At 36.7% G+C, this 27,188-nt stretch overlaps 1 protein-coding gene across 1 annotated transcript in view; it reads right to left on the minus strand.

The window, feature by feature from the left end:
- DHX15 (DEAH-box helicase 15) overlaps window positions 1-27,188 on the minus strand; it is a 57,740-nt gene that overhangs the window by 18,462 nt on the left and 12,090 nt on the right. The window contains 4 exon segments of the mRNA NM_001260731.1: window positions 3,846-4,013; window positions 9,334-9,552; window positions 10,878-11,037; window positions 25,301-25,494. Coding sequence (NP_001247660.1) covers window positions 3,846-4,013; window positions 9,334-9,552; window positions 10,878-11,037; window positions 25,301-25,494 — 741 coding nt within the window.

The raw sequence follows: 27,188 nt of genomic DNA on the forward strand, positions 1-27,188 counted from the left end.
GCTATCTTCAGACCCTGGATCATCAAGTCTCTCTTTAAAACTATAGAACCATCTCCATAAGGGCCATTTCTCTTTTTTACTGAGCAACTGATGCTCTGAATCGTATTAATTAGCAAAATGCAGGATAAACTATAGAAAAGTCAGCTATTTGTATGAACAACATTTGTGAAAACTAGATATTTAAAAAATAATTATAGTGGTATTTTAGTAACAACCAAATCCATAAAATAACAATTGTATGTCTCAGTCAAGAAATGCAGAGAAGTTATCCACTGAAGAGTAAACTTGAATGCATGTAAAGAATTACTATAACTTTTAACTTAGTCAAATACTTCAATAAACTTCAAAAATTACCAAGAGGTAAAAATATCTACTTTCGTATTAATATATGTTGCATTCTCAACCTTTCTTGATTGCTAAAAACTTGAAATCGTTCACCATTAGTACTGTAACATGTTTAAAAGGTTACTGTTTTATTAGTATCACAATCAAGTTATAAAATCTATTTTGCATAAACTAAGAGAAATAAGAAATGGCACTGCCTTATAAAAGGTACTCAAATATAAAGTTATACAGACTCACAATTTGATGGAAATTAAAATATCATATTAAATATTTTATTTGTTCAAAAACTTTCAATACTTTTATATATTTGCTTTATGCTAGCTACTATCCTTATATTAGAATCAACAGTGTAACAAAAAAAAATCAAATATTTTGTTTTTCACAATTAGATGCAAACAGTAAGTTTAAAATTACATATGAACAGTAAAACTTGTATAGATCCCTCCTCTATAAGTTAGCCGTGTATGAAAACTTTAAATTTGTGCTTAACATGCTGCACCTCAGAATGTTCTTCCTCATAATGAAAATGATGCAGCAACTGCCAAGGAAGTCTTCCTTTACTCTCCCTAGGACCGTCCAGGGAAGCTACATCAGTGCTCGTCTCAATCTCTAAGATGAAATTGACTCAAGGTAAGGATAACATGATTTCCCAGCAAGAGGTCCTACAGCTTTGGCTGAAACACCATCACTGGATGGCAAAGTGGCATTATAGCTCTTAGTTTTGAAATACAAGCTCATGATCAGTCCTCAGAGTGAGCCCATCACCAACTGTGGCCATCATCACATATCCAGCCATTGCTGAGTCACTCTTTTCAATAAGACAAAATTCTCCTCAGCATCCTAAGGATTTAAAACACAAAAAGCAAAACAGAAACAAAAACCTTAATTTACTTCATAGGCTTAAGACAGCAAGAGCTCAGATGTGTAACTGTAGTAAATATGGGCCTGTATTTCTCAAAGTAGAACTCAATGAAATGAGAAGTACACAAAAGGATGCACAAACGGGACATCTTTTTTGTACACCAATTTCACTCAATGGCAAACAAACACAACATTTTAAAAATAAAACAAATACAGATATACAAAGTACACATGATTTCAAGACAAATGAAAAACAGGCAGGCTGAGGGCCGGGCCTGGTGGCTCACGCCTATAGTCCCAGCACTTTGGGAGGCCCAGGAGTGGGGACTGATTGAACCCAGGAGTTTAAGACCAGCCCTGGCAACATAGTGAGACCCCATGCTGTTTTAAAAATAATAATAATAATAATAAAGGCTCTGCCTGAAGGGTGCATTAACTTGTTTATTATATAAATATTTAAGACATATTTTTCTCTCTCTCTCTCTCTATATATAGATATATATTTCTGCTGATGAGGAATCAAGCTAAAATTAGGCCCACAGAGAATAAAGCACTTTCTAGTCCACAAATCAGCTTCAAAATTATATATTAAAACTACCACTTAAAATGACAAGTTTTCCCCAAAGTTCAGAATACACGTAAGGTAACATGAAAAAAATATTTTAACATGTTCTAGAGACAGGCAAAAAATAATTAAAAGTTCAACATTATGAAGCTATGATTAGACTATTTTCTAAAAGTCAAATTTATTACACTTGATGATCTATGAAAAACTCAAAAGCTGTTTTGTTTTTTTTTTAATATTTCTATCAATCCCTATTTATATTACACTAGGCTGCTACTGCACATCCACTCAGTGAATTCTTTCAATTTGAGAAACATATTTTGTTCATTTAAGTTTTATATGGCCATGTAAAAAATAATCAGTTGTGTTTATGATTTGTAATTTTTCAGTAATCATCAAAAAATTAGCAAAGATACTGGGAAAAAAAATCACAAAAGAAGTTGTGGGTGTGTTAGTCCTCAATACAGAAGTAAGAAAGCAACAAATTTCGATTTTGACTAACAAGTAAATGAGGTGAGTAAAAAGTTCAGGTAAGACTTTTTTCAATATAAATAAACCGAAGAAACTTATAGCAGCTGCCACAAAAGCCTTGTACATAAGTATCTTGTATACGCCAAACTTAATCCTTGACAATCGTCCCCCTAAGGGATCAAAGTAACAGCTTTAAAAAATGAAAAAACTGGCCGGGCGCGGTGGCTCAAGCCTGTAATCCCAGCACTTTGGGAGGCCGAGACGGGCGGATCACGAGGTCAGGAGATCGAAACCATCCTGGCTAACACGGTGAAACCCCGTCTCTATTAAGAAATACAAAAAAAAAACTAGCCGGGCGAGGTGGCGGGCGCCTGTAGTCCCAGCTACTCCGGAGGCTGAGGCCGGAGAATGGCGTGAACCCGGGAGGCGGAGCTTGCAGTGAGCTGAGATCCGGCCACTGCACTCCAGCCTGGGCGACAGAGCGAGACTCCGTCTCAAAAAAAAAAAAAAAAAAAAAAATGAAAAAACTAGGATCACAAATTAAGAAAATCTTACCAAAATTCACATGCAGCTATTATGTAACCTAATACATGGCTAGGTTTAAAAGTCTAGTTGACTCCACTGTTCAAGTGATTTAAACCTTTTAATAAAACTGTGCAATCTTATTTTCAAAGACTCTATTAGGACTCCCAAATCTTAAAAAATAAATAAAAGCCCAGCTGCTGTTTCAAACTGGAACCAGGATGTCTTCCCAACCCCTCAACAAAGTATCTCAGAAATAGGGCTGAAATAACCTTGTTCCTGTCTGTGTGACAGGATCTAGATGAAGCTTCTGCCTTTAAGGAACTCACGTAGTTATGCAGTGTGATCAGTGCTACCCTATTTTTTTTTTTTCCTGAGATGGAGTCACATTCTGTTGCCCAGGCTGGAGTGCAGGGGTACGGTCTCAGCTCACTGCAACCTCCGTCTCCCAGGTTCAAGTGATTCTCCTGCCTCTGCCTTCTGAGTAGCTGGGATTACAGGTATGCGCTACCATGACCGGCTATTTTTTTTTATTTTCAACACAGACAGAGCTTCACCATGTTGGTCAGGCTGGTCTCAAACTCCTGACCTCGTGATCTGCCCGCCTCGGTCTCCCAAAAGTGCTGGGATTACAAGCATGAGCCGCCACGCCCGGCCAGAACAGTGCTACTGTTATTAGAGGTCTGCACAGAGTCAACATTTCCCACCTGTAGACATTATTACTTGGTGAAGCCTTAAAGAAAATTATGGGCAGAAGGCCAAGGTACCAAAGAAAAAGTGCTTACTTTATACCAAGTGATTTAATAGAAGAAAAGACAGTACTTGGCCAACATCCTCTTTTCTTAACCCATTCTAACGAATCTTCCATTTGCTAAGGAGGGACTACCTAGGAGAAGCAGTACCCATTCTTACTTTAGGGTCAAGAGAGATGCAGAACCCTACAAATGGATATTATTTTGTTGTACAAACCTAGATCATAATCACCCACAACTTAGTCCTTTATAACTGAATGAAGTTTGTATATCATAAATAATTCTTTCATTATTAGTGAAATGTTTATAAAGAACATTTCTAATGTTACCTTTCTTCCAATTGCTCCATTCTGTTTTTTGGGAGGTGGAGGCTCAAAAATGCGTTGCTGCTGCTGAGGTGGAAGTGTAGAATACAATGGAATGATTTTAATGTCACCAACTTCAGGGCCCAAATCATCAACCTCACGCTTTATTCTCTTACAGGCTTCATCAATTTCCTACAAAATAAAAGTGAGTCTAAAAACGAATACTGAAACATTTTTATTTACTATAATCACAGTTCTATGCAGTCTATTTTATGTATGCCATCCTCTTTCACTTCATAGATACCCTATTTTCAATTTAGTAACCAAACTAATTTAGCAAATTTCAACGAGATTTCCAAAACAATCCAAGAAACTTTCATTTTTGTATTCAAATGAATATATAACTGCCTTATTTGCATTCCACACCCCTTTTCTTAGAGTCAGATTTCCTAATTAATTCTCAACAAATTGTACTAAAATTGAAATTTCTCACCCAGGAATATTTAAATGCACTTATGACCTTTTCAATTTTCACAATCTAAAAGAAACTGATGTGCTAGACATTTTAAATAAGCCAATTAGGCTTTAATATCACGTATCACTAATGCAATTATATGGAAGATTTGCTTCATTGTGCCTAATGAGAACAAACACCTTTACAGTATCAACACAGATATTTAAGAACTAGGCTAACCCAAATGTCTTAGAGCAGCTACAATTTTTTTTCTCAGAAAACTACAGTCACATGTTGCTTAATGACAGGAATATGTTCTGAGAAATCTGTTAGGTGACTCTGTTGTTGTGTAACCATTCTAGTGTATTCATGAACCTAGATGGTATAGCCTATTGCTCCTAGGCTACAAACCTGAGGAGCATGTTACTTAAGTGAATGCAGTAGGCAATTGTAACACAATGGGAAGTGTTTGTTCATCTAAACAAAGAAAAGGCATGGTAAAAATATGGTATAAAAGATAAAAACTGCCAGCCATGGTGGCTCACGCCTGTAATCCCAGCACTTTAGGAGGCCGAGGCAGGCGGATCACCTGAGGTTGAGAGTTTGAGACCAGCCTGACCAACATGGAGAAACCCCATGTCTACTAAAAACACACAATTAGTTGGGTGTGGTGGCACACGCCTGTAATCCCAGCTACTTGGGAGGCTGAGGCGGGAGAATCGCTTGAACCAGGTAGGCAGAGGTTGCGGGTGAGGCGCGATTGCGCCATTGCACTCCATCCTGGGCAACAAGAGCGAAACTCCGTCTCAAAAAAAAAAAGGTAAAAATCAGTACACCCGTATAGGGTATCTGCCATGAATGAAGTCTGCAGGACTGAAAGCTGCTGTGAGTGAGTACTCAGTGAATGTGATGGCCTAGGACATTCTGTACACAACTGTAGACTTTATAAACGCTGTACATTTTGACTACACAAAATTTATTTAAAATGTATTTTCTTTTGATGTATTTTTCTTTCTTCAACAAATTAACCTTAGCTTACTGCAACTTTTTAACTTTACGAACTTTAATTTTTTTAACTGTTTTGTAGTAACACTTAGCTTAAAACACAAACACGCTGTACAGCTGTGCAAAAGTATTTTCTCTTTATATCCTTACTCTATAAGCTTTATTCTAATTTAAAATTTTTTACTTTTTCAACTTGTTAAACATTTTGGTTAAAAGACCCAAACACCCACTTAACCTAGACCCCCCCAGAGTCAGGATCATCAATATCACTATCTTCCAACTTTACATATCAGCCCACTGGAAGGTCTTTCAAAGGCCAGTAACACACATAGAGCTGTCATCTCCTGTGATAACAATGTCTCTTCTCCTAGAATATCTCCTGAAGGACCTGCCTAAGCCTGTTTTACAGTTAACATTTTTAAGTCGAAGGAGAACACTCTAAAATAATGATAAAACATGTAGTAAATACATAAACCACTAACAATGTCCTATTATCATTATGTACTGTACATAATTGTACATGCTATATAGTACTTTTAAACAACTGGTAGCAAAGTAGGTTTGTTTGAACTAGCATCACCACAAAGCAGTGAGTAATGTGTTGTGCTATGATGTTGCAAGGTTATGTTCAGCTCCATTATAATCTTATGGGACCAGCACCATGGCTATCTGAGAAGTTTGTCTTGACCAAAATGTTGTTATGTCACACATGACTATATTCTAAGGCATTTGCATTCAAGAGGAGACATAATGAATATCAAGACAGAAGAAAAAAGAGACAGATTATGTATGACAGCTCTGGGAGAGGCAAAGGAACTTAAAAATGGAAGGCAGCACTGCAGACAAATGTATTCCAAATTTTATTGGAGTATTAATTCAATTAAACCTAGAAGTATGTAAAACGCTTACTATATACTAGGCAGCCTGTCCAATAAATGACCCAATCAGAAGCTACCCTTGTCAACAAATCGCGTTTTTCCCCCAAAGGACAACGATACTAATGAGTGAGGAAGAATTTTAGGACGTTTATTTTATATTTTTTTTAATGTCCAACTATGTTTCTGTATCAAAAAACACAAAGTTCCTTAACATAGTAAGAACAAATAAATTACTTTTCACTTATTTCAAACACACCAGTTTTCTTAAAGGTTATCTGTCTCAAAAATCAACACAGAAAATTACTATTAAAGATTCAATGTTAACAGATCCCCCTTTGAAATCTCAAGTTTCTAATGAAAGTAGATGCTATTCATCTAAATAAAAAACATAACAAAGTGAATAAATATTTTCTGAAAATACTGCTTTCAAACGTTGTATCTAGATTAGAATGCCCCCTGCTGGCATGCAAATAAAAAATTAAGAGCTCTCCAACTTCAAAAATATTTGAACATAATATAAAACTAGGCTTCCAACATTTAAGAGTATCTGCAATTTTAATTTTACTGTATATATATGAAAAATAAATGGTCAGAAATCACAAAATATCCAGATTTCACACATTAAAAATTACGTGCTTTAATTAGACGTTTGCTTTGTGATTCCAGTATTTTAAAATGACAATTCCAACTTTGCTGGAGATTAGATTACCCAATCTGCTAAGAATGCATGGAGCTAAAACAAAATGTTGACTATGTAGGATATAAAGGCATCTCTAAAATGTGGAAGAAATCCCGTAACACTTATGTTTTTAGATAAAGTCCTAAACAGTTTTAAAACTTGCAATAAAAATTTTCCCTAAGGTTTGCCAAACTTCCAAAAAGTCAACACTATCAGCTGAGAATGCCACAAAACTTATCTGCATTCATCAGAATATAAACACAAACAGGTAGAGGAGGAAAAGGAAGTTTCACTGTCCCAACAGCAGCCATCTGCTTAGTCATCAGCAATACTAAGAATAAAGACAGTTCAGGAGTTCTTTATTTGAGGAAAGATTTTTAACTCCAAAAGCAGCAATATGTTAGTAAATTAATCTGGACCTTACCAATTAACTCACTGCATGTTGAAAAAGAATTTTACTAAGCAAAATTAAAAATAAAAAATTATTTAATTACAATCACTCTTATCTAATTCCTATCTAGGCAACACTGTTCTCTCTCCCTCCCAAATTAACTTAGGTGACTATAGAAGCACTTTTATTTAGGTGGTCAGAATATGTTCTTAAAAACCAGTTTTAAAATTTTATAAGATTACTCAATTTCATGGAGGCTATTCAGATTTATGAAGAAAGGAGTACTGATTTCACAGTACCATTTAACTTACCAAGTAAAAATAACGAAGGTTCACAAAAATGAGAAGGTAATACTTACTTTAGACCAGCTCTACTACTAAATACAACGAATGAAATATAAACAAAACATTAGGTTTTCTGCTACCTTCTCCCCAAAACTCTACAAATTCAAGACTGGGAACCTAAAGATAATTTAAAGAAGCAATGGTATGCATCTAAACAGTTGACAACTAGAGTGGCATTTTATTTCATGAAAGACTTACACTCTAGCACACATCTGAAAACCCTTCGGCTTACTCCCTTCCTTTCCCCAGCTGTGGGATTCACAGTTAAAAAATAGTGCACAAAGCTGTCTCAGAGAAAAACCTTTCAGGTCCTTAACCATGAGGCCATTTGATAAATTTCTGATAGAATCTCAATAAGCTTACGTTATCTGAATATGATGACAACTTTAAATACTGATTTAAAAAATAAAAATATGGCTGGGCGCAGTGGTTCACGCCTGTAATACCAGCACTTTGGGAGGCCGAGGCAGGTGGATTACCTGAGGTCGGGAGTTCGAGACCAACATGGAGAAACCCCATCTCTACTAAAAATACAAAATTAGCCGGGCATGGTGGTGCATGTCTGTAATCCCAGCTACTGAGAAGGCTGAGGCAGGAGAATCACTTAAACCCGGGAGGCAGTGGTTGTGGTGAACCGAGATCGCGTCACTGCACTCCAGCCTGGACAACAAGAGCAAAACTCCATCTCAAAAATAATAAAAATAAAAATACACTATGCACTTTGGAGGAAGTGAGAAACTAGAGAGACCAGACACAGGAGGACAAAATGATTATCCCAACAGTCTCAATACCACCATTGCTGTTCATATGCCATCAGAAAAGCATTTTGGGGCTGGGTGTGGTGGCTTGCACCTATGATCCCAGCACTTTGGGAGCCTGAGAAGGGCAGATCACCTGAGGTCCAGGGTTCGAGAATAGCCTGGCCAACATAGTGAAACCCTGTCTCTATTAAAAATAAAAAAACTAGCCAGGCGTGATGGTGGGCACCTGTGAGCCCAGTTACTTGGGAGGCTGAGGCAAGAGAATCACTTGAACCTGGGAGGCAGAGGTTGCAGTGAGCCGATAATCATGCCACTGCACCCCAGCCTGGGTGACAGAGAGAGACTCTGTCCTCCCTCTCCACCCCAAAAAAGAAAAAGAAAAACCCTTTCGTAAAAGCCTTTTTAAAACTTTGTATTATCCAAATAGCTTCTGAATTTATTTAGCCATTCAAGAATTCCAAAGCACACCTATAAACACCCTATTGAAAATAAGCTTAGAAATGCTACATCTGAGAATACAATTTTAAATGAAGTAAATTCTAACTAAGAACTTTTAGTAATCCTTTCCAACCTTCATGAGCATATGGGAAGACAAAACCAAACTGAAGTGTTTTGACGATGAATAGGCACCCAAGTTCACTCACAAGCTAAATAACTGTATGAGGATAACCTGATTTCAAAGCAGCTATGATGCAAATTCATGCCTCAGCATAATACCAATTGTATCCCACGGATCTCCTAAACTGCAATTGCAAAATCTTAAAATTCCAAAAGCATTTAACACTCTTAAAATAATTAACTATAACACAAACTCTAGTGGTATATAAAAGTATTCCTATAGTATACAGATAAAGGGGGTTATATATTTTACATATTAATATAATCAGGTTGAAGAACATTGAAATAAAATGATTAACATGCCATGTTCTTATGATTAAAGTTGCTGCATATTAGAAACAGTATGTCAAAAGCTAAATAATGAAGAAAATTAAAACAATACCTCTTGACCAGTTAAGAAAAGAAGAAGATCTCCCTCTTCCTCTTCACACATATGAATCTGGATAACTGTTCGAATTGCTGCTTCAAGATAATCTCTCTCTGGTTCTGGAGTATAAAAGATCTCAACAGGATGTGTACGCCCAGGAATAGTTAAGAGAGGGCAGTTATCAAAGTAAATCTGGAATTTTCCTGCATCTAGAGTAGCGCTCATAACTATAACCTGAAAGAAAACAGTAAATTACTTGAAGCTGTCTTCAAGGGTTCTTATGCGGTCTTAAAGTATAGCAATATTCACTATTCTATGTATATATCAGCTATTAAAAAGCCCATGAAAACCTTTTTTTAAAGTGTAAATGAAAAATCAAATACATAATGGCTGAACTATAGTAAAAGTTATTTACATTTTAAAAAATCTAGAAAAAAAATAAATGCATAAACTACAGTATTTCTTCATAAAATACCTTAAAAATCAGATTTTATAAAATTGTATGTAATTCAGATTGGTAAAAGAAAACATTAATACGTAGGATAATTACTGCTACCATTATTAAAACAAAACTTTGCAAATAGGGAAAAACAGAAAGAAAATGCAAACAAACAAACAAAAATTAGTGGACCAGATATAAAAAGAAGGTTCCTCCCTAAAATGTTTCACTAGAGTTCTTAATTTCTACTTTCAGGTTCTCACTAAAACCTTGGTAGCACAGCAAGTTTAATAAATAATGACAGTACTCACATTATTCTTTAAATATATTTTTTAAAGCATTGATCTAATTTTTATAAACAAAAACATGCTCGGGTCTCAATTTTTTTTCTAAAGACCCAGAATCTTTCTTGCCAGTGCTGAACCCTTGTTTGTTTGTTTCTGAGATAAAGTCTCGCTCTGTTGCCAGGCTATGAACCCTTCTATAACACACATATCAACAAGGGATGAGTCTACATTCTAATGAATAGTAAACACACACAACACAGCAAAAAGGTGAACTTCATAGACTTTGGGGGACAAAAATGTCAAAAATAGTTTTAGGCCCTTAATCAACATAGTAACAGTGGCCAAGGTACATGCGGTATGGAGAAAAGAAGTAATACACTAGGGTAAGCGACTACATTTCTAAGGAGCTGCCTGTCCTATGTATAGTTATTTCCACTCTCCAACACTATTAAGTTACAATGGGTGTTTGTGATGAGACAAGGACATGGATCTGAGGAACAAAGATTTGATCCTTAAGTAAAGGGGGCCTCTGTACTTAATGAAGGGTAGAGTGAGTAGCGCAGTTACACATATATGTTATTAGATTATAAAAGAACTAGGTGGGTAAGAAATTGAGAAGATTTGGCTTAAAAATGCATTACTAAAAAGGGGGAGAAATATACTTAAAGTCTAAAATGAAGACACAGCAAAGCAGAAACAAAACAAGAAGGTACTTACTAGTTCCTTCTTTTACAGGTGATTTCTTACAGTTGGTTATTGATCAGTATGTATTCCCCATTTTTATGCCCATATACACACATATATAATTAAATGGAGAGAAGAAATTACTTCACCTTTAAATCTGATCTCTGTCTTACAACTTCCTTCAGAACACCCATTAGAATATCTGTAGCCAGTGTCCTCTCATGAGCCTCATCAAGAATTATTACACCATAACGCTCCAGGAGGGGATCATTCATAGCTTCACGAAGTAACATCCCATCAGTCATATACCTATATTCCAAAGAACATGTTGGTTAAAGGTTCCTTTAGGTCATTTTAAAACCAAACTTCGTGACAAAAATGAAATGCAAAGACATTAGGTAAATTAAAACTAAACTTCTGCCCCAAACAAATGTGCTAATGTTTCACGATCAATTGCAAAATTAAGTTTCAAGAAAATCTTTTTTAAGAGTATACAACCAAACACAATATGCATTATCAATTCTTGAAAAATATAATACTGAAATGTACTGGGAAGACTTTATGACCGATTATGGAACATAACGATCACACGGTTTCACACAAATGCCAAGGCAAAATTCATCATTTTCAATTTCTTAAACCGTTTAAAAACATACAAATACTCAACATACAAAACAAACTAATAAACCATTTTAAGTTGCTTCATGTCACACTACTAAAATGTTACCACATGCAAATAAACATTTTTTGTTAAGCCTTAACAATTCCTTACTTATACTTAATAAGCTAACACCAGGCTCTTGGTTCAAAAGGGCTGACAGCGCTTGAGTCTGCCATCCTCCTCCCACCCCCAAAAAATAATCTTAATGCACAAAAGGAATTTATTAATAAAAGAAGTGGGACTGAGGGGCAGCATCTACACTAAAGAAATGCTGACACATAAATGGAAGACAAATAACAAATGATGTCAGAATGATCAATGAACCAAAAAGGGAAACCAGGCTTAGTTAGGGATGGCTCAAGTGAAGGCAGCTAATATGGACTCCAGTTATCACAAGAGAGGTGCCACGTAAGAATGAAGGCAATGAGATCAAGGGTCAAGGTTGTATAACTTTGTAGGGGTCAGCTATCTCCTGTCCATTCCACTCTGGTTACTGCTGTCACTATGAAAAAAAACTATTTTCCTTTTGGCACCTGGACAAAACACAGTATGCCTTTAGATGCTTAAGTCACAGCTCATTCAGTTAGATTAAAAACCCATTATTTTATTTACAGATTTAAAAATGGTATTAAAAATCTGAAGCCATCATTTATGATTTCACCATTTTGGCTCTTTTTATGATTAGTCTAACCGAATCTTTCATGGACCAACTGGATATTTTTAGCTCATGCCATCTGTTGGAGCATTAAGTTCAGCGAACTGATAGTATACCACAAAAAGAAGTGAATTCTCTTTATTTCACCTAAACTTAATTCTAAATTTAATAAGCTTTTGGCAAACAAATCCATCTTAACTCATTTATATGCTTTATGCTTCTTGTCCTTGGTCATATTTTTAAAAATAAACTACCACATTTCTGGGAGGGACAAACAGCATTAACTATAAGGTTATTTTATGTAAGACCAGGAAAGAAAAAACTGCCAATTAAACTATGACTCAGTGCCTTAAAGACAGTAAAGTATAGTGTATGAATCAGCAACACTATAGCCTGTAGCTGCTTTGAAATTTCTTTGATCTGAGGACATTTGGTAATTTTTCCTGTCTTTCGATATATCACAGACATGAGATAGGCAATACTCTTGTACATGATCTTAGTAACAGAACATTACAGCTTCCTCTATTTTGAGTTAACTCTCTTAGCTTCAATAGAGCTGTCTGTTGATTTGCAGGGCAAAAAAAAATGGATAGGTTACTCTTCCAACATTTGCTCAAATACTAGCGTATTCACACCCTATTGCTCCATTTCCCAGTCTCTTGATACTCAGTAGTCATTTCAACATGGAATCATAGTGTGATATTTAATATTTTTGAAGGCATTTAAATTAGCAAATCCTCTAGTATATACAGACCCAACAATTCACATTCTTTGAGGTGAAAATATGTACAGCTAGATCAAGTTCAAGCATTCACAGGCAATAATTACCAAACTGCCACCAACTACAAGACCTCAGTAGATTGTAAGATACATTGTAACTTCAGACAATAAAAACTTGAGAACAAAGTCACAGAAATGACAAAATATGACTTTAAGTTGAAAACTTCTTAAAAGTGGTTTTAAAAGTCACCTTCTTTATTTTGATCCTTTTTCTCCTCACATTCCTCAAGCTTTAACCAATCACAACAATATGGAGCAGAGCTAACCAACAGACATTCCTTCTTATTTTTCTAAGGGAAGAAATGTTACAGATGGCAGACTATAAATACTTAAGTTAGATTAATGGAAATATTTTATTGTGCTTTATTAACTATGCATATTGCAAGTACTAAGTTAAATGGCCAAAACTTCTGTCATCCACAGACAATTTTTAATGGTTCTTCACCACTGACCATCACCCAGTGATCCCATTCCATGAGGTGCTGCACTTAATTACTTCTTGCATCACCAGTTAATATGGGATATTGCTGTTTGTGCAATGAAGAATTTCAAGAAAAATGAAATTTTAAAATTTGGAAGGTCTCAAGAATACAGTCAAACTTACTTCTTTCCCAGTGAAGAAAACGAAAAAACCATAGTTAACTTTTACAGATTCCCAAAACCAGTTACTAAGACTAGGTATCACTGTACTGATTCTCAGTCCTAAGTCTCTACTACATTAACACACTCTCCACAAAGTCCCAGATAAAGGAATACACTGTATATACAAATTTAATAGCAAAAAAAGGTATTTGAAAGATATGCCCAGGTCCTAACCTCTGTTACCTACCAATGTGACATTATTCAGAAATAGGGTCTTTGTAGAAGTAATTAAGTTATGAATTTCAGAAAAGATCACCCTGAATTTAGAGTGGGCCCTAAATCCAATGATCAGTATCCTTATAAAATGTAAAGAGAGCGAGATTTGAATACAAAGGGAAAGCCATGTGAAGATGAAGACAGAGACTGTGGTTATAAAGCTACAAGCCAAGGAATGCCAAAGACCGTTAGCCACCACCAAAAGCTAGGAGAGAATCATGAAAGACTGTTGCCCCTTAGAGTCTCCAGTTGGAACTAGCCTGCCAACATGCTGTTTTTGAACTTCTGACCTTCAGAATTGTGAGTGAATGTTAATTTTAAGCCACTTAAAAAAAACAAATAGAAACAGTACCTGATGATTTGCTATACTGTTAAATGCATGAAACCCTCTGCTTAACAACAAAAAACTAGCTTGACACAGAACTCAGGGAAGGCAGAACCAGGCACTGGAGATAAAAACTATAGTCCATTTTCCTTTATGTAAGAGTCAAGTTTTACTACCTTTCTTAGTAGCAATGAAATATTTATCCAGGCTAAGGAGTGAGTCACAAGAGTAAAATTTTAAGTTTGAAGTTTCAATAACGAATTAATAAACAAAAATGCCACAGGATAGTCAAACTCTACACTTTACTGGGTGCCTTACCATCTACAGTGTTTTCCGACTGTTTTAGGGCAGAGACTCCCTTAAAAAGTTATTAGCATCACCTGGGAACTAGTAAGAACTACAAAACCTGAGTCTCATCTCAGATCTACTTAATCAGCAAATTTGAAGGTGGGGCATAGCAATCTGTGTTCTAACAAGTTTTCAAGTGATTCTGATGATTGCTAAAGTTTAAGAAACACTAGTCTAAATCAAAGAAGCAGATTACCTAAAGTAGATGCCTAAAGTAGCAAAAACATCCTTGGAGTATGTAACAGTTCAGCTTTTCAACTGTGACTGCCTAATAAAATATACCAAAAACCCAATGTACTGTACAGTATCAACCCAGCTTAAGTACTTTTTTGCAACAGATACATGTAGATAGCGTAGTATAACTACAAGCCAATTGCCAACTATGATCTTGGCAAGATGACGACACCTAACACATCACTAATTCTGATTTGAACAAACCATGGTAAAACATTACATCCTGCAAATATATTACTTATTTATATTTTTGTATTTATATATGTATGTGTATATATATGTGTGTGTGTGTGTATATATATTTTATGAAACATTGCAAAAAATTATAAACTAAGCCTCAGAAAGGCAAGAAATCATTTTTCTAAAATGAAAACCAGAAATCCCTACCTCAAACCTTATGATCCCTCCCAGTAAAATTCCAGCTTGGTTAAATGTTTAAAACAAAAACACAATAGTAAAATACATGGATTAAATTATTTAAAACAATATTGGGCAGGGTATGATGCAAAACCTGGACATCATAAAGACGGTTAATTCAATACGTGTACAAACTAAGTCTCTGTGTTTTATGAAGTGTTATAAAGCAAAGAAATAGATGACAAACTGGGCAAAAATTGCAACTTATATCCAAAGTGCTAACTCCGTTATAAGCTCCTACAAATCAATAAGAAAAAGGCCAACCCACTACAGAAAGATGAGCAAAGCATGAGGAGACATCTAATTCTATCAATTTTATAATACTGCACATTTGGTCAAATTTAAATTCTCTGAAACTGAGATGCATTTTAAAATAGCACCTTAAAAACAGCTGTCAACTACGTAGAAATCCTGAGATGAAAAAAGCACCAGTCTCCAATTCCAAAAAGAAATACAAATGGCTAATATACAAAGATGTTCAATTTCACAGAAAATAAATGCAAATTAAAACCATAAAGAGATCCCATTTTTCACTTACAAGATTGACAAAGATAAAAAGTTTTATAATGCTGAGTTGGCAAGGGTAAAGAAACAGATGCTCATTTGCTCATTCCTTACTGGTAGGAGTATAAAAATCTCTATGGAGGGCAATCTGCCAAAAGCTGATAAAATTCAAGTATACTCTATGACCCAAACAATTTCCCTTGTAAGGAATTTATTTCACAGAAGTGCGTGTGTGAAAAAATGTGTGTGTAAGTTTGTAAGAGGATACTGAGGACAGCAAATGTTTCTAATAGCAAAAACTGCAAATAAGAGTTTCCATCAATAGAATTTGTTAAATAAGGTACAATCGTAAATGCTATGCAGCCATTAAAAATAAAGCAACTTAAAACCACAATGAGATACCACTGACTACTTTAGTAGTCAGCATGGCTACTAAAAAGTCAAAAAATAACAAGGTTGTAGAGAAAAGGGAATGCTCATCCACTGCTGATGGGAATGTATTAGTTCAGCCATTGTGGAAAGCAGTTTGGCAACTTCTCAAAAGATTTAAAATAGAATTACCAGTTGACCCAGCAACCCTATTACTGGGTATACAGAATATAAACCCTTCTACCATAATGACACGGGCATGTGTATATTCACTGCAGTACTATTCACAATAGCAAAGACAAAGAATCAACTTAAATGTCCATCAAAAGTAGAATTCGTTTTCAAAAGTAGCACATATACACAATGGAATACTATGCAGCCATAAAAACATGAGATCATGTTCTTGTGGCAACCTATATGAAGCTGAAGGTCATTATCCTAAGCAAACTAACACAAGAACAGAAAACCAAATACCTCATGTTCTCAGTTCTAAGTGGGAGCTCAACTTTGAGGAAATAGACACAAAGGGAACAACAAACACTGGAGCCTACCAGAGGGTGGAGGGTGGGAAGGGAAAGAGGATCAGAAAAACTGCCTGTCAGGTAACTGCTTATTACCTGAGTGGCAAAGTAATCTGTACACCAGCCTGTAATCTCAGCACTTTGGGAGGCCAAAGCAGGTGAATCGCTTGAGGTCAAAGTTCAAGACCAGTCTGCCAACATGGGGAAATCCCATCTCTATCAAAAAACACAAAAATTAGCAAGGTGTGGTGGCATGCACCTGTAGCCCCAGCTACTCGGGAGGCTGAGGCAAGAGAATCGAATCGCTTGAACCCAGGAGGCACAGGTTGCAGTGAGCTGAGATTGCGTCAATGCACTCCAGCCTGGAACAGAGTGAGACACTGTCTCAAAAAAAAAGGAAAAAAAAATCTGTACACCAAACTCCTATAACAATTTACCTATACAGCAAACCTGCACACATACCCCTGAACATAAAAGTTAAAAAAGCATGGCCGGGCGCGGTGGCTCAAGCCTGTAATCCCAGCACTTTGGGAGGCCGAGACGGGCGGATCACGAGGTCAGGAGATCGAGACCATCCTGGCGAACACGGTGAAACCCCGTCTCTACTAAAAAAATACAAAAAACTAGCCGGGCGAGGTGGCGGGCGCCTGTAGTCCCAGCTACACAGGAGGCTGAGGCAGGAGAATGGTGTAAACCCGGGAGGCGGAGCTTGCAGTGAGCTGAGATCCGGCCACTGCGCTCCAGCCCCGGCGACAGAGCGAGACTCCGTCTCAAAAAAAAAAAAAAGCATAAATAAAGCAACTTGAAAAAGGCATCTATTATAAATGAATGGCACTTTTTAATCCAAGTAATTAGGTTTACTGTTTTCCATATTACCTAGGAAAGCTTTACAATACACTCAGAGAATTACATGGAGCGATGAGGAACGATGATGAAGGAAATAAAACACACAGAGGTTAAGAATACATACTTGTTGCAAGACAAAACTGGGTTTAAGTCCCTGTTTTCCTATTATTGTCTGATCTTGGACAATTTCTTCTGTAATGTTCCCTTTGTAAAAATGTGAACAGGGTAAAACTTGTTTAAAATAAACAAAACAACGTACATATATAAAGTCCTCAGGACACTAACTGCCGGGCACTTGGGAAGTATTCAATAAACAGAGTTCTATACCACACTCTTATAAACTAGCCTCCATGTAATTCATAAATCCTTGCAATAACCATATACTTTATGAAACATAATGAATATATACATAACCCTGTCTCCATCACTTGAGTCAAGGGAATTATAGCTGACATGAAATGATAAACCCCAAGCATAGAAAAGAGAGTCATATAGATGAACACTAAGTCGTATGTTTCAGAAGTTTAGAACAAGATGAATCTCATACACACACAAAACTATCAAATCTGTGAGACAACTCTGAAAGACTTAAAAGAGCCTAAAAATCAAGCCTTCCAAAAGACTGAATTATCTTAAATTCCAGAAAAACTTGTGTATTTTCTAAATGCTTGAGTTTAAATTCCAGCTTTAGAATTAAATGGAATTCCAAATGACCCATACTCAACAAAATGGCGTTGGTTAATGTTAACAATAAATGAATCTATAGGTCTTCTGTTTAAATGTCCAGGTATAATTTTTCTATTTACAACTGATCTTTTAGATTAACTCACTGAAATCTAGTCAACCCAAATAAGTGCCTCTATTTTAAAAAAAAAGCTTACCAGCATTAATATGCCTAAATAGGTTTATGTATAGTAATTTCTTTATATATATAAAGAAATATATATAATCTATATATAAAGAAACATATGTATATATGTAGGTATATATTTTAAAGAGACAAGGCCTTGCTATGTTGCCCAGGCTGGAAAGCAGTGGCTACTCACAGATACAATCCCACTACTTATCAGCTTTGACCTGCTCATTTTCCAACCTGGGCTGGTTCACACTTCCTGGGGCAACCTGGTAGTCCCCACTCTCAAAGGAGTTACCATATGGATGCCAAACTAGCACACTACATCCCAGAACTCTTGGACTCATGCAATCCTCCTGCCTCAGCCTCCCAGAGTATTGGGATTACAGGCATGAGCCTGTACTTTGTATGAGCACCTGGACTTGTTTACAACCTTAATGTCTATGCAGCCAAAAGAAGATTAAACTACTTTTTTGGGTAAAAACAGGTCACTCAAATGGTAGAGTAAGCTGTTGATTCCATCTGTTAAATGCATTAAATGATCACCTAGAATATACATGTTCTCATTTTAATGATTTAAAACATGTTTTACTATTTTCCATGTTCAACATGTAGGACATCCCAGGAACTACAAGTTTTTGGTAGTTCAGAGTTTCAAAAGTAGACCATAAATCCTTTTGATGTCATATTTGTGAAGCTAGACTTTTGATAGTTGCTGTTTTAAAAAGTATGAGGCAAACATCAGTATAGAAAAGGAAATAAAGAGGTAGTGTTCAATCTGTTATCAAGGTTTGAGAAACTGTGAGCGATCAAATAGCATTAACACACTTAGTAAGTAATGGTGGTTATTTAAGAATGAAATAACTTTTCTTTCAACGTATGTGTATTATTTTTTAAAAGAAACATAAATACTTAGGTTATTAGGACCCAACTACTTTGTAAATGGAATTCTGAAATAGTTCTTCAGGCCTGGAGTACTATGACAAAATTATTGAGACATTAAATGTGCTGTCAATTAAGACAGTGTGGGAACTTCAACCTTACTGGAAACCAGCTCATCTACCTAGAGTATCAGGAAATGATTGATACTATTTGCTACTGGCTAGTCCATCTGCCTATCAAAGTCTCTCCATCCTTCTCAACTCAGATGAAATACCTCCTCCTCTGTGAAATCTCTATACATTCAAATTACCTTCTTATTGGCTTGACAGCTTACCCCTTCCCAACCAAGTCAGTGAAGAGCCAGTGATATGAGCAGAGTCCTTAAATAATGTTTCTTTTATTGGTGAAGGAATAAACAAAGACAGGCTCTATTTCAATCTGTTATGTTCTTAGCAACCATATTACACAATATGAGCAACACTAACTTACTGTAATCCCAACAGCACTACATATAGCAAAATACTGGTTACAATGACAACAAACTACTAGATGTAAATGTTCACAAGGAAAGGGAACATATTTTGAATAACTTAGAATCTACAGTGTTTCAATGTTCAATACATCAAACAGGGCAAAAAGGAAACATCAAACCCTGGATTCTTAAAAAAGAGCTGAAATGTTTGAGACCACAATCAAAACATACAGCTTTGTTAGTGTAAACAGCTAAAATACATTTGGTATGTGTTTCCGAGTTAGATACCTAATCAAGAAAAAATGCCTAAGTTAACAATGGAAAATAAAGACAACTAAATAAAAATACACTGCCTATTCCTCAAATTTTCACAAAAGGGAATATTCTTTCATCCTCAACAGAACTCACAGAAAGCTAGAATGAATGGGTAGGTTCTACTTAATATTTTGTAAGATATTGGCACTGTATAAACAAAGAGAGCCTTCTCTATCTAATCCTAAGTACAAAGGTCAAATTTAACAAAACATGTAGAGCCTCTGTAAACCAAGTTAGCTTTCTAGGAATCAGCAAAAGCCAAGAGAATTCTACTTCTAGGGTGACCACAGTAACTTTTTAGTCCTCTTGTAGAAACTGCCTAAATGTTAAATAACCACATTTATCCTTTATTCCCACCTCTTTTTAAGAGTCCAATAAAATTACCCTTACCTAACTTACGTCCTACACATGAATTAGAACCAAGACTGCCACATAATAGATGTTCAATAAATTAGTTTATAATTGTTTGTATAATTAATGGTCCTTAAAGTGCCACATCTGTTTCACCTTTACCTCCAGCCCTAAGAGCATACTTGAATTGATTCATTCCAGTGACATGTCAAGGTTTAAGTTTACATCCCCAATTGTAATTCAATTATTGTGCTAAAAGGAACTTTATTAAATTGGTTTTCTAAGTCCCTCTCTAACTGGGTTAACTGGTTAAAAAGATCCAGTAATTTCTCCAACTGGAAATCTACCATCATCACCAACAGCAGCAAGAATCAGCAATGCTGACTGACGCACCCCTAAACAGAGTGTCATAAATGACGAAGAGTTGTACGCGGACTACTACATCTGATCTCAGAACAACTGTATCAGGTAGTTAGTACCAGTTCCATCTTCTGAAAAAGAAATAAGCACATGAGGGCTACTTAACATATAGTTAATGTCACAGCTAACAAGTGGGCAGAGCTAGGACAACTCAGACACTGACCCTAGAGGCTATGCTCTAGGATCTATTTCCTTTTGGTTCTCTTCACAAGCCACCTTTTTTTTTTTCTTAAGAGAGATGGAGTCTTGCTCTGTCACTCAGGCTGGAGTGCAGTGACACAATCCTAGCTCACCTCAGTCTCAAACTCTTGGGTCCAAGTGATCCACTTACCTTACCCAAGTAGCTGGGACTACAGGTACATACCACCACACCTGACTAATTTATTTACATATAAATCTTTTTGTAGAGCCAGGGTCTCACTATGTTACCCATCCTGGACTCAAGTGATCCTCCTGCCTCAGCCTCCCAAAGTGTTGGGACAACAGGTGTGGGCCACTGCTCCTGGCCTCAAGGTATTTTTAAACGAAGCTGTCTTGTTGGAAACTCTGGAATCTGCATAAGTAGTCTTTATACAGTTAGTGCTTCAGTCAGCTGTTTCCAGGCACACCAAAGAATCTGCTATGGCAATGCCCTGTAATTCCCTATCCCACAACCCCTGTTGTGGCTAACCATCACTTTAAATTCAACCCTTGACTTAAATTCCAACTTCTTGGCTGGGAGCAGTGGCTCACGCCTGTAATCCCAGCACTTTGGGAGGCTGAGGTGGGTGGATCACTTGAGGTCAGGAGTTTGAGACCAGCCTGGCCAACATGGTAAAACCCCATCTCTATTAAAAATACAAAAAGTAGCCAGGCATGGTGGCACGCGCCTGTAATCCCAGCTACTCAGAAGGGTGAGGCACGAGAATCGCTTGAATCTGGCAGGCGGAGATTGCAGTGAGCCGAGATGGCACCACTGCACTCCAGCCTGGGTGACAGATGAGATGAGACTCTGTCTCAAAAATAAATAAATAAATCCAACGTCTTCCCACCTAAACTTATTCTCAAATCATTCTTTCATATAAACACCCATATTCTGCTTCAGAAGGTTAATTACAATGTCAAACTTTTTATTACATTTTTATTTGCTTTAACAAGGACAGGGACTAGATGCACTTTTCATTATTATACCTAGAACTGCCCAACATAAAAGGTACTTAATTATTAGCTGACTGACGAATCATTACATGTATAAATTATTAGATTCCTTCAACATAAAAATCTCTAATTTTATAGCGTAGGAAAAAATAAAAGGTAGCGTATCACCTAAAATAACAGTAAAATTACCTACCAAATTAACAACTTCAATCATTGTGTTTTTCTACACATACAAGATTATTAAATTGTTTTCTTCCCTAAAAAATTACCAGCTCCTTCAAAAAACAGAAGGTGATTTCCTGAATTAAAGTATGTTACAACCAGGCTGCATCTGGTTGGGTGCCTATAATCCCCGCACTTGGGGAGGCCGAGGCAGGCAATCACAAGGTCACAAGTTTGAGACCAGCCTGGCCAATATGGTGAAATCCCATCTCTACTAAAAATACAAAAATTAGTTGGGTGTGGTGGCGGGCGCCTGTAATCTCAGCTTGGGAGGCTGAGGCAGGAGAATTGCTTGAACCCAGGAGGCGGAGGTTGCAGTGAGCTGAGATTGGGCCACTGCACTCCAGCCTGGGCGACAGAGCAAGACTCCCTCTCAAAAAAAAAAAAAAAGTTACAACCACAGAAAAGTGCTTCTTAAAATCCACTGCAAAAGGGCTACACCAGAAGCCAACAACCTCTCCTTCCTTATATCAAAATGAATCAGGTTATTTTACACTGACTAGTCACAAATACGGCAATATATTGTTCCCTGATTGGTCAGCTCTTTAGGTATCTCATTGGGTTTTTTCTTCATAATTTCCACTCCAAGACAACAGGAAAGTATTTTGCAAAAAGAATGTTTCAGAAGAAAAGGATGGGGACAAGCAAACACATAAAAAAGGAAATACAAAAACCATTTAGGAGTGGCAGTTTTGTAAACTTACTTGTCCACTGGGACGGGGTAGCCACTTAAGGCTAGACTAACAGAGTGTGCACTAAGTTATACTAGATCCAATCTTCTGAAAAGAGCACAGAATCAGATCTACACCCTAAAATTGATGAACAGGTATCCCAAACACGAAAGAAACTAACTTATGGACCCTTAATCTATATGGGGACAATTTAAAGATGTATTATTTAGCTAAAATGCTCTCAAACTATGGTTAAATTCTGTGCTCCTCAAGCAGAATCTGCCTAAGTTAGCCTCTTTACCATCCTAGAATGAAAATTAAAGTTCGCCCTGGCTACACAATGGATATATAAGCATTTTATATCTATACATGAAAAGAACTACATTTAATGAAACATTTCCATTAGTTAAATTCTTCCTATTAAACAGCAAAGAGTTACATTTGAAATTTTTAAATTTTTAAGCTAACTTACTGTAATACACTCCTTTACTTACATTACTTAAAGGCAACACCAGGTGAGCTCCTTAAAAAAACCCCAATAAGCTTACCCTGTCTTAAGAAAGCTTTTAAAAGTAGTTATAACCTCTAGAAACTGCTCCATAAAAAAAATTACAATGCCAAAAATACTTCATTTGAACTATAAAATCTGTTACTTGTCATTCCCTATGAAGTGAACCAAAATCTTTCAGAAGTACTCATCTTTTGAAAGCCTATCCTCCATCCACTTCCTACTACACATACACACAGCACCAATATTGCATAACTTTCTTGCATCCCAATTTCCAAATTCTGTTCTCAACTCAACTGTGGCTTACCAAGAAAAATTCAATGCAATGTGCATCAAGTCAGAATAATGATATTCCTCCTGAAGATGAGTAAAATCTCCCCCTTATTATCCTCAAGTCCTTGACATTATCTGCGTTTTAAAGTAATATAACATAATGAACTATGATTTTGCTTATGTAATTGTTAATTATACTATAATTACCAGTGATCAATAACATGGTATCACCAAACTACAATAATTTATTCAGTGAAGATTAAGGTTTAAGTCAAACATAAGGATAAGCTTATTTAAGTATTTTAAAGTTCAACTGCTATTAAATATTACATTGAATAAAAAGTTCTAATAAAATTAGATAAACCAAAGAATTAGAAAAAACTGACACAACTATTGAATGAAGACTGGATATTTTGATCAAATAAATTGCTTTAAGTTATGATAGCTCTGTTTTAAGAAACTATCTCAGAGATACACACTGAAATATTTATATATATAATTATTTGGTATTTAGGATTACTTCAAAGTAACATGGGACAGGCAAAGGGTTTGGGGATATGAATTAAGATTGAAATAGTTAAAAATCGGTGATAAACACACGCAGTTTATTATTCCATTCAATTTCTGCGGCCGGGTGTGGTGGCTCACGCCTGTAATCCCAGCACTGTGGGAGGCTGAGGCGGGCGGATCACGAGGTCAGGAGTTCGAGACCAGCCTGGCCAACATAGTGAAACCCCATCCCTAATAAAAATACAAAAAGTTAGCCAGGTGTGGTGGCACACGCCTACGTCCCAGCTACCCAAGAGGCTGAGGCCGGAGAATTGCTTGAACCTGGGAGGCGGAGATTGCAGTGAGCCAAGATGGCGCCACTGCACTCCAGCCTGGGCAACAGACTGAGACTCCATCTCAAAAAAAAAAAAAAAAAAAGAGAGACTCGTTTCATTTATTCCATTAACACTATATATCGCTCTGACAACAAAGACTCATATCACTGCCTACACAATGCTCCAAAATGGTTTTTAAAAACCTCAGGGAGAAGATTACATAGATATGATTTTTTATTTTTTTCTTTTTAAAGAAATGTGGTCTTGCTATGTTGATCAGGTTCAAATGCAGTGGCTATCACAGGCATGATCAGAGTGCACTGTAGCCTTGAACTCTTGGCCTCAAGCAATCCTCCTGCTTCAGCCTACCAAGTGGCTAGGAATAAACAGGCATATGCCACTGAGCCCCACTCAAACAAGTCACGTTTAAAAGGACTTAAATGTCACATAAATACAGAATAAGCAGAAGCAACCAGAGGGAAATAAGACTTGAGAAAGAATCATTATCAGGTAGCATGTATCTCAACTTATGCAGAATGCAAGTGTAAGGCAATAAAAAGTTGGTAGAGTTAAAACATTAGAAAGCTCAATATGGTAGTCAATCATCTGCACCACAGCTACAGAGGAACGAGGTCCTAGAGGCAGCTCTAAGAGTGTATTACAGAACAAAAGACTCCTCTTTAGCTTATAACAGATGCACGGTAATAACTGCATAATTAACATTAAAAGTCCCCTCTCCCCTAAATAAATCATATCCCATCCTATACATTCTTCTTTCTAAAAGTAGTTATCTTTTACTAAGACACGCCACTTTCCTTTTCTTTCACAATTAAGTCATACGCCATTGTGTCTACTAAAATCACACATTTTACAGTATCAGTAACATTTCACCTAAAATGCAGAACCAAGTAACTAAAATGTGAACTTTGAACTTCAATTTCTACCAAATAGCTATAAATTACCAATAATCTATAATTAAAATAAGGTCATGTGGTAAGTCTAAGAAGGCCTACTTTGGACAATTCTAAATTTGGATGACATAAGCCTGCACTAGCAAAGTCTTCTACCTAATGGCAGAAAATGGCAAGCAGAGAAAGAAAAGCATCTTTAAAGATATAGTACTTACTTAAGAATGGTTTTCGCACTACTGCAGTCTTCAAATCGAATGGAGTAACCAACTTCCTGGCCCAACATCACATCCATTTCATCAGCAACTCTCTGAGCCACACTCATTGCAGCCACTCTCCTGGGTTGGGTACAGGCAACTCCTCTCTTGGGTCCTGGTAATGATCGCATGTACTCCACACACCACTGCGGAATCTATCAAATAATTTCACATTTAAATTAATTCTATTCTGCCTGCATATCAAGCATATGTAACATAAAACACTTTATCTCATTCCAATGATTTAAAAACAAATTCAATTAGGCAAATGACAAAAAGATTTGTGACTCAAAACTTGTAACAACACAAGCTCTCTAAACCAAGGAACAGTCATGTATAATACTGATATGACACATACCCCTGAGCTGGGTATACACAGTCAGAGATGCACTCGACAGGGTGAACTATCCCATCATGAAGTATTTCCCTATGCAATTTTAAAAACTCCAACTTACTACAAATTCTACTTTATAACGTTTCTAAGAAAGTGTAACTTTTAAATTCTTATATAATTTGAGTTGCAAAATCAAGTAGAAATCATATCCCCTTGTAACTCTGAAGTTGTACTTGTATTTAATTCAATTCAAATTTGGTTGATAAGCCAGCAGAACCTAACTCTTAGCACCCCACTCTTTGGTAATCCTATCCTTTTCCTCTCAGGAGCAGTATGCACAATGGCAGCACCTTAGGTACCATCTTAAAGTCAATTTTAAGAACTGCCAGTCTCAAATTTAACAGGACCTAGAGCAGTACCACTTCGTTAAGGGTGGCCAAAGGGGCGGGGGACCCCCAAGCACAAGTTAAGCTGGGTGCCTTGACGGCAGTACATTTCCCCCCAGTTCCATTATCAACATAAGCTAATGGATTCCCCAGTTTTACAGTTTTCCAGTCACTTAACTGGAAAAGAATCATGGGGAAAATGTAAGTGCTCACCACATTAAATGGAAATGCACTGCTGGAAGAGCATAATTGTTTTACATCAAAGCTTCCAGAAGCCTATCAGACTCTAATGCTACAGGAAACATGGAGTTTTCTGCACAGTATCAGTACAGTAAAACTGATGAAGAATATTGGTAGCTGCACTATTATTACATTTTAGTTGGGTTGCTTCTGCAATCTGGGGGTAACCTGTCACTGACAAGTATCTGAAAGGGAGGGTTAATTATGTTGATTCTCTAAAAACATCACATATATCTTTAAAACACTTTAAATGAACAAAAATAACTAAAGAAGTGGTATCTATCGGGTTCTGTAAATCCACAGACCTACATATATCCTCAATTCGGCAACCCTTTCACAAGGGCAAAATGTACTTTCAAAGATCTAGAAAGTGAAAATTCAAAAACCACTCACTGGTGAACTAAAGATATTTAAAATTAATTCAAAATTCTCAAGGCAAGAATGTTCAGATCTTTTTTTTTGTTTTTTGAGATGCAGTCTTACTCTTGTTGCCCAGGCTGGAGTGCAGTGGCACAATCTCGGCTCACTGCAACCACCGCCTCCCAGGTTCAAGCGATTCTCCTGTCTCAGCCTCCCAAGCAGCTGCGACTACAGGCGCATGCCACCACGCCTGGCTAATTTTTTGTATTTTTAGTAGAGATGGGGTTTCACCATATTGGGCAGGCTGGTCTCGAACTCCTGACCTCAGATGATGCACCCGCCTCGGCCTTCCAAAGTGCTGGGATTATAGGCATGAGCCACCATGCCTGGCCAAGAATTTTCAGATTTTTTAATTCACTCCGCTAAAATCGACAGCTTATCTCCACTTGAAAAACAAGACCAACAAGTTAACTAGCAGCTCTCAGGACCCCTGTACACTCACTCTGAAAATGACCAAGGATGCCAAACT

Source organism: Macaca mulatta, chromosome 5 (assembly GCF_049350105.2).
Source record: "Macaca mulatta isolate MMU2019108-1 chromosome 5, T2T-MMU8v2.0, whole genome shotgun sequence".
Lineage (NCBI taxonomy): Eukaryota > Metazoa > Chordata > Mammalia > Primates > Cercopithecidae > Macaca > Macaca mulatta.